Genomic DNA, 9,484 nt, shown 5'->3' with positions numbered 1-9,484 from the left:
TGAATTGTTATATCACCGTGACTACTTTTTATGACAATAAACTCACCTTTATACTGTATATTCACTTTTACTTCTTTCTTGTGGCTCCCATGGTTGTACTTTTCAGATTTCTCATTGATATTACCAGCTCCTTGCAAGTTATGTCATCCTTAGGTTGATTTGATTGTGGTCTCTTGTATTTGTATTTCATATGAAGGCCACGAGGCTTTATCAGTGAGTAGATGAGTGTTCTTACTTATACCTTTATGACTACAAAAATGAATCTCTTCTCACTATGTTGCATGTTTGTGGACTGTAAATAGGCATGTAATATATCCATTTGTTGTTTGATTGAAACCCCTTTTATGGTATTCAAACCTTTATGCAACCTTGGTATGGTTCTTGTAGAGTTCTTAATGACCATGAATGACTATCTATGTCCTCAGACTTTGTCTTAGTAATGACCATCTCCATCACTATTGCATATTGTAAATCTTTGCTCTATTCAAAACCTATTTGGAGAGTGCAAAATCCTTTATTTTCTGAGTTGTTGAAGTTTGAGTACAAGATTAGCATTATCTTCTTGTATTACTGCTATTTTTAATGCAACATTGTATATGGAGCGGCAGTTTGAAGAGAAACTATTCACTCAAGTTTAGGATTGGACTATTATAAATTCTTCATTGTTGCATTTTATGCCATTTTTGACTGTGCTAACAGTAGATAGAAATCCTTGATTATGAAAATGCTTTCAACTTTGTGACTATAGTAGACTTTGATCTTGTTTCTTTTGATTGTTGTAGAAATACTATGTACTCAATTCTTAAAGAATAATTGTTGTTCTTTTATGGTGATCAACATGCTATATCACATTTTTGTACCATGTGACTATGATTTATAGGTGATAATAGATTTTACATTCTCTTTTGAAATCTGAGAAATCTTATCTCTGTTCATGCCTATATATGCGATGTTTTATTTTTTGTATCAATCTTTATTTAATCTTTGTATTTCATTATCTCTCATCACATTTCTAATGTGACTACACATAAGAAGATACTGCTATAATCTTGACTCTTGGGTCGTACGCTTAGGTCTAATTTGTCTGTCAAGTCAATGACATATCAACAAGTATTTATTATTGATTTTTGTGCGTCTATCTTCTTATTTTCCTTTGTTATAGTTTATCATAGTCTCTTCTTCTCAAAGCCTGAGACTGATATGCTTGTGTATTGATGAATGTGTCCTTGATGGGTTGCCACTATGGCTGCACTTTAAAACATATACTGTTAACTTTTCACTTCCATATTTGCAGCTATTGTTATTTGTGTCATGATAGTGACAAGGTGCTTGATGTTTCAATGTTATGGCTCCTTCACAAGGGTTGTTATCATTATCCCTGCTCTTCTTGATCTGAATGACCTGGATGATGGTTTGGTTAAAGACATGATACCCTTTTCCATTTTGTTTTTCTAAATTTGTCTCTCATGATTATGTCTCGGAGCACTATATGCTTGCCTTTTCTCATATGATGGATTTGGTCACCTGTCGGTCGTGGGGTGCTATTTTATTCATTATTGTATGTATTGACATTGGATGGCAGATTTTACTTGTCATTGAATGCCAATATATAGGACTGTGGATAAAATTGTGTCTCATGCTTGATAGCCAATTAACGACACCCTATGAGTGATGACTAGTATGCTGAGCTCAACCCTCATGGGAGCCCATTTTAACCCACATACTTGATACTTATGAGATGGTAAGTTAGAAAAAAAAAAATCTCATGAAGCTTCTGATGAATGGAAATTCTGATCACTGATTCTCTTCTTGTTTTGTTCTGATTCCTTCCATCTGTAGTCCGATATACATGTGTATGAGCAGATTTGTTAGAAAAATTGAGATCCTGAGCTCTAACACACATGTCCTTCACCTCTTGCAGGCACTCTAGGAGCGCTAGGATCATGAAGATACAAGATGCATCTTGATCACATCAATGGTTCATCATTGAAAGGCAATGATGGATCCCCTTTTCTCTCTTTTCTATTTATCCATTTGTGTATCATTCTACTTATTGTACATTTTCAGTCATACCCACAACTTGTGTGGGTGCTTACACATTTATGTAAATGAAAAGTTTCTTTCATATGTAGTTTTAAATGTAGATTATTGAAATACATTGCATTCTGAAAAGGATTCTTCATTTGTATATTCAAATCTGAAAAAATGATGAAATACAAGAAAAAAAATTGTGTACCTCTCTTTCATTTGATGTGTAAGGCCGATCATACGCCTATCAAATTTTGATGGTTCAAAATTTAGATAACATTTTGGCAACCTCTCAAGGGTGTTTGCCTGCTAAACATATCAACTCAGACCAGTTGCCTTTAGTGTATCCATTGGGCGCAAAGTCTTGCCCTCTTTCTGAAATTTAGCTCTTTGAAACTCGAACTGAAAATAGAAAACAATAGCAGAAACAAAATTGAAACAAAACAAAAACTCTATGAAAAATCCCACGAGTTGTGCAAACAACTTATTATTGAAAGAAAACTATCTAAAAAAGAACTGAAAGATGTGCAACAAATGCACTTATTGAAAACAGGAAATGTGCAAAAGCACTTATTAGCTGAAAAATAAATCCTCAAAAACAAGGTTTGAGGTGGATCCCGTTAACTGGGATCGGTATGACTTCTCCATCTAGTTTTGAAAGCTGAAATGCATTATGTTGTTTCTTCTTAATGATTATATATGGGCCATCCCACATGGCATCAAATTTGGTATGCCTACCAGGTCAACTTTTAAGTTCATCCCATTTGAAAACTAAATTACCTTCATTGAAGGTCCTTGCTACTGCCTTTTTATCAAATGTCTTCTTCATCTGAGAATGGTGAATTTCAAGCTTTCTGAAAGCTTCCTTTCTGGTTTCTTCCAACTCCATCAATTGAGCAAGCCTGATTTCCATTGGTTGCTCCTCTAGCATTTCAAGTTCTTTTATATAACTATGAGTTGGAAACTCTATTGATATTGGCAATTTGGCCTCTTTGCCATAAACTAGAACATAAGGTAAAAAACCTGTAGCTCTTTTTGGTGTCATCCTATCAGGCCATAGGGCTAACTTCATCTCTTCATGCCATGTTCTTTGATTATGCTGAATATACTTTTTAATGATCTTAATCAGATTTTTATTGGTTAATTCAACCCGTCCATTACCCTGGGGGTAATAATTTGATGAAGCACTTAGAAAAACATTGTTCTTAACAGACCAATCTGATACTTTTAAACCAATAAAAGCTAAGGCATTATCTGATATAATTGCATCAGGGGTACCAAACCTGGATACTAGATCTTGGTAAAAATTCATAACTAAATTTTCATTTGCCTCCTTAAGTGTGACTGCTTCAGTCCATTTGGTAAAGTAATCTGTTGTTGTTAGGATCCATTTATGTCCTGCACCTGAAAGTGGATTAATAGGCCCAATAAAATCTAATCCCCATTTAGAAAATGGTTTTTCTATTTGTATTGGCTGAAGTGGCAAAGCTGCAAGTCTTTACTTTCCTGCAAAAAGTGAGCATTTTTCATATTTTCTTACCCACCTTTGGGTATCCTTAAATAAATCCGGCCAGTAGTAACTGACTCTCATGATTTTCAAGGTTGTTGCTCTTGCTGCTAAATGACCTCCTGCAGGTCCATTATGGAATTCTTCTAAAATTCTATCAATTTGATTTGGCTGTATGCATCTAAGCAGAACTCCATGAAAATCTCTTTTATAAAGCACATTATCTATAGCAACATTTAAAATTACTTGTAATCTATAATACCTTCTTTTAGACTTGCCAAATCCTTCAGGGCAGTCACCTGTAAATAAATAATGGATCATTTTTGGATCCAATCAAGTTCAGAAACTGTGTTATCAGTTGTTGCATCTGTTTCTTCATTTGAGGCAACATCCTCTTCTTCATTTGTGAGTATAAGGGCAACTTGTTCTTCTGTTTGATGGTTGTTTGTTGTATCTTCTGCCATCTGTTCACATAGACCTTTGCTTTTAACTAGTTTTTCTACAAAAGAATATCTTACAAAAGAATATCTTACCTCATAGTCCTGTAGTATATGGCTGAAAAATGCAATTGGTTTCTCTTGTCCTTCGTTTTGCTGACAAAGCATGGCTGAGATAGTATCAACACCTCCAAATGCATATAGTATGAAATCCTTCTCATAATTTGGATTAATTAGTGTTGGGGCTGATGCAAGTGCCTCTTTGATATCTGCAAAACTTTTGGTACCTTCCTTGGTCCATTTGAAAACAACATTTTTTTTAAGCATTGTTGTTAGCGGTTGCAATAATGCTGCAATGTTGGGTATAAATCTCCTAACAAAGTTAATTCCCCCTATAAAGCTTTGCAAGCCTTTTTTATGTGTTGGAAGTGGCAATGCTAGAATAGTTGTGATTCTTTCTGGGTCTATTGAAATACCTTCCTTTGACATAATGTACCCAAGAAGATTACCTTCATGAACAGAAAAAATGCTCTTGTTTGGATTTAGTGAAACTCCAAACTCTCTGCATCTTTCAAAAATCTATCTCAAATGATCAAAATGTTGATCAACACTCCTTGAAAAAATAGTAATGTCATCTAGATATACAAGCACACATTTATTAATAAGCCCTTTGAGAGCCATATCCATTGCTCTCTGAAAAGTGGCTCCTACATTAGACAGTCTAGATGACATTTTTCTGTAGTTTTATGCTGATCATCTTCCTTTACTAGAATTTGATTATAACCCGAATATCCATCTAGTAAAGGAAAATCTCTCAGAACCAGAAACCACTTGCAAAATATGCTCCATGGAGGGCAGTGGGTAATGGTCCTTAAGTGATGCAATGTTCAGATCATGGAAATCAACACATAACCTTATTTCACCATTTTTCTTTCTAACTGGTACTAAATTGGAATTCCATGAAGTGTGCTTAATAGGATAAATGATATTACCTTCAATGAGTTTGTTCAATTCAGCCTTCATTAAATGTTCAAGCTTGGGATTCAGGGGTCTTTGTTTCTGCCTGATTGGCTTTGCATTTGGTTGTAACTCAATGGTATGCTAAGCTAGTGTAGGGTTAAAACCCTTCAAGTCTCCATACTCCCAAGCAAAAATGTCATTAAATTTTTTACAGAGTGAAATAAAAGCTTGTTGTTTAGAACTATTACATACCTTCCCAAGCTTGAGCAGCTTGTTATCATAGATCTGAATTTGCTCAAAATGATCTTGCTTGATTATCATGTTGTTTTTATCTCTTCTAGCATGATCATTAGAACTGAAAATTGATTCTAGGGTAACTAGACCCTTCGGTACTTTATTTGTTTTGAGCTGCACTATCTAATCATCATACTGTTACTGCTATTTTTTCTGATTACTAGCAGCAAATTTTGCTTCCTGCATTAAGAAGTTGATATGTTCATCGTTGTCAAACACTTGTCAATTGTTATATTGTCTGGTACAGATGGTCTGAATACCACTTTGACATACTGTTGTACATGTACATTTTCTAAATCACTAGGAACATCATATTGAGCCCCTAAAGAGGCTAACATATCAACATGTTTATTTTGGCTCCTTGGAATTGATAGCAAATTAAAAGCATCAAAATCCTCTATTAAATCCTATGGTCTATGCTTGTGCATTTTTAACAAATCATTTTTTGTCACATGCAGATTTCTAATATGATTTGTTACTAATTCAAAATCACCATATACTTGCAAGCATTTAATACCTTTCTTTATGGCCCATTCTAGGCCATGAATTAGAGCTTCATATTCTGCAGCATTATTTGTTAGACTGAAAGTGAATCTGATAACTTGAATATCCATCTAGTAAGGAAAATCTCTCAGAACCAGAAACCACTTGCAAAATCCGCTCCATGGAGGGCAGTGGGTAATGGTCCTTAAGTGAAGCAATGTTTAGAACACGAAAATCAACACATAAGCTTATTTCATAATATGTTTATCATTGTCAAACACTTGCCAATTTGTTATATTGTCTAGTACAGATGGTCTGACTACCACTTTGACATACTGTTGTACATGTACATTTTCTAAATCAACGGGAACATAACATTGAGCCCCTAAAGAGGCTGACATATCAACATGTTTATTTTGGCTCCTTGGAATTGACAGCAAATTAAAAGCATCAAAATCCTCTATTAAATCCCATGTTGTATGCTTGTACATTTTTAACAAATCATTTTTTGTCACATTCATATTTCTAATATGATTTGTTACTAATTCAAAATCACCATATACTTGCAAGTATTTAATACCTTTCTTTCTGGCCCATTCTAGGCCATGAATTAGAGCTTCATATTCTGCAACATTATTTGTTAGATTGAAAGTGAATCTGAAAGTTGAATAATACCTTTCTTTCTGTGGTGATATCAGCATAGCCCCTCCACCTACACCAGTTTTACTATGAGCCATCAAAATATAATTTCCAAAGATGATTACCTTGTTGTTCTGGTTCTTTTTCATTCTTAATCAAATTTGGTATAATTGCATCATGTTCATGAATCATATAGACTCCTAGCTCATCTTGTTTTATGTGAACAAGAGGATCAATTTCATGATTTTCAATTGCCCAGTTGTCTAATTTGTGCTTGAATTTTTTGGTTCTATCCTCTAGGAAAAAAATGAACATTAGGAATCACTGAAGCTGTTGTATCAGCTTGCTATCCTATAGCAGCAGGTTATTTTCCTTTATCAACAGGTTGTTTGGAAAGGCTAGTTTGTTGTCCTACTATACCAGCTTGTTGTCCGGCATCTAGTGCTCTTTTTTTTAATCTAGTATTCACTGCTATTGTTGTAGATGACTAATTTTGTCCTTGAGTGGCAATGCTATAATAACTATGATTCTTTCTTGGTCTATTGAAATACCTTCCTTTGACACAATGTACCCGAGAAGCTTACCTTCATGAATAGAAAATATGCTCTTTTTTGGATTTAGTGAAACTTCAAACCCTCTGCATCTTTCAAAAATCTATCTTAAATGATCAAAATGTTGATTTACACTCCTTGAAAAAACAGAAATGTCATCTAGATATACAAGCACAAATTTATTAATAAGCCCTTTGAGAGCCATATCCATTGCTCTTTGAAAAGTGGCTCCTGCATTAGACAGTCCAAATGGCATTTTTATGTACGCCATTGTACCCCACTTAGTTGTAAATGAAGTTTTATGTTGATCATCTTCCTTTACTAGAATTTGATTATAACCTGAATATCCATCTAGTAAGGAAAATCTCTCAAAATCATAAACCACTTGCAAAATTTGCTCCATGGAGGGCAGTGGGTAATAGTCCTTAACTGAAGCAATGTTCAGATCATAGAAATCAACACAACTGTATTTCATAATATGTTCATCGATGTCAAACACTTGCCAATTTTTTATATTGTCTGGTACAGATGGTCTAACTACCACTTTGACATACTATTGTACATGTACAATTTCTAAATCAGCAGGAACATAACATTGAGCCCCTAAAGAGGCTCGCATATCAACATGTTTATTTTGGCTCCTTGGAATTGACAGCAAATTAAAAGCATCAAAATCCTCTATTAAATCCCATGTTGTATGCTTGTACATTTTTAACAGATCATTTTTTATCACATTCAGATTTCTAATATGATTCGTTACTAATTCAGAATCCCCATATACTTACAAGCATTTAATACCTTTCTTTCTGGCCCATTCCAAGCCATGAATTAGAGCTTCATATTCTGCAGCATTATTTGTTAGATTGAAATAAATCTGAAAGTTGAATAATACCTTTCTTTCTCTGGTGATATCAACATAGCCCCTCCACCTGCATCGGTTTTACTCTTTGAGCCATTAAAATATAATTTCCAAAGCTGACTAACTTGTTGTTCTAGTTCTTTTTCATTCTTAATCAGATTTGGTATAATTTCATCATGTTCATGAATCATATAGACTCCTAGCTCATCTTGTTCTATGTGAAGGAGAGGATCAATTTCATTTCAATTGCCCAGTTGTCTAAATTCATATATGATATATCATCAATGGGTGTATTAGGCTCTTTAATCAGAATTGGCTCTTCTTCTTCTTGGATAACTATATTTGTATTAATGGGACTTGGCACATATGGTTCTAAATGATCCTTAGCTAATGGTTTGGATTTAATGGTTACCTTGGTACCATATCTGATTTTGAAAAACATATGAGACCAGTCTGATGATAGATAACCACCTAATTTGGTTGTAAAGTCTCTAGATAAGCATATTCCAAAATAAGTTGGTAAGTCTATCACATAGATATCTTGAAGAACTGAGAAATTAGGACAAGCATGCAATGTGAGTGGCAGATCTTTAATCGCACCACTTTACTTAATTGATGACCCATCTAACTGAACAACACCTTTTGACAAAGGTTCAATTGTTAGACCTAGTTGATCAGCTAATTGCTTAGGCATAATTGAGCTACTAGCTCCTGAATCTATCATGCAGTTATGCAATAAATGATCTCCAATCACTAGGGTAACATAGAAAGGTGGTGGCTTAATTTCTTTGGCTACTTGAACTTTTTGATCATCATCAGCAAGGGCTACACTAGGTTGATCTAAATCATTATTAGATATTGTAATCCTAGCTATAGCCTCTTGCGATAAATCAATTTGCCTAGAAATTTTTAATGCATCAAACATAGTAATATTGACAGGTGCTTTCTTCATCTGATCAACTATATTAAATACAGTTGTACTAACCTTTTGTTGTACTCTTGGGATATTATGAGCCTTAGAAATTTGTGCCTGAATTTTTTGGTTATGTCCTCTAGGCAACATTTGAACATTAGGGGTCACTAGAGTTGTTGTATTAGCTTGTTGTCCTATAGCAACACATTGTATTCCTTTATCAGCAAGCTATTTGGAAGGGCTAGCTTGTTGTCCTACTGTACCATCTTGATGTCCGACATCTAGTGCTATTTTTTTTTTATCTAGTATTCATTGCTATTGTTGTAGATGACTGATTTTGTCCTTGAGTGCCATTTATGCCACCAAATTCATTAGTTTTCCAATTAACTAATGCAATATCAGGCTCACCTTGTTGATTTTCTTAACTAATTTCATCTTGAGGCTGAGGTCAATTCCCATATGTGTTATGTAGCATTCAAGCCTTACATTGAGCTTCCTGAGGGCATGTCAGCTGATTATGTGGTTGATGACATGAAAAACACCAATCAGCATCTGAGACCATATTGTTTTGAACCAGAACAATCTCCCTAAAATTTGAGGCAGTATTTGGATTATAGAGCTGATTAGTCCAATTATTATAATTCCTATTCTAATAAGGTTGCATGTTCTATTGATTTTGCTAGTAAGGAGGCTGATAAGGTTTAGAATTTTGCCCTACTTTATTTTCAATATTGACTAATTTATTACCAAAACCCTACAAAGTTTTTTGCATCTGCTAATTATTCTCATTGAAATTATTCAGCATCCCTTTTA

At 34.3% G+C, this 9,484-nt stretch overlaps 1 protein-coding gene across 1 annotated transcript; it reads right to left on the bottom strand.

The window, feature by feature from the left end:
• Nucleotides 1-2,770: 2,770 nt before the first annotated feature.
• Nucleotides 2,771-7,170, bottom strand: LOC131051215 (uncharacterized). The gene is made up of 5 exons (XM_057985623.2): nucleotides 7,033-7,170; nucleotides 4,069-4,452; nucleotides 3,883-3,999; nucleotides 3,614-3,706; nucleotides 2,771-3,502 (listed from the first exon to the last, which is right to left on the bottom strand). Exons 1-5 carry the CDS (start codon nucleotides 7,168-7,170, stop codon nucleotides 2,771-2,773), a joined length of 1,464 nt encoding a protein of 487 aa, XP_057841606.2.
• Between the last annotated feature and the right edge of the window lie 2,314 nt (nucleotides 7,171-9,484).

This window comes from Cryptomeria japonica, chromosome 10, assembly GCF_030272615.1.
Source record: "Cryptomeria japonica chromosome 10, Sugi_1.0, whole genome shotgun sequence".
Lineage (NCBI taxonomy): Eukaryota > Viridiplantae > Streptophyta > Pinopsida > Cupressales > Cupressaceae > Cryptomeria > Cryptomeria japonica.
Note: the sequence above shows the minus strand (reverse complement) of the source record. Positions and strands in the feature narration are given on the sequence as shown.

What these genes read in the sequence shown, in the direction of transcription:
- LOC131051215 (XM_057985623.2), bottom strand. Translation starts at nt 7,170, where the DNA reads ATGGCGTACATAAAAATGCCATTTGGACTGTCTAATGCAGGAGCCACT. An exon ending in TTTCTGTTTTTTCAAGGAGT is followed by an intron (nt 4,453 to 7,032) that starts GTAAATCAACAT and finishes ATTATGTCAAAG; the next exon opens with GAAGGTATTTCAATAGACCC. An exon ending in ATGCAACAACTGATAACACA is followed by an intron (nt 3,707 to 3,882) that starts GTTTCTGAACTT and finishes AGATGCATACAG; the next exon opens with CCAAATCAAATTGATAGAAT.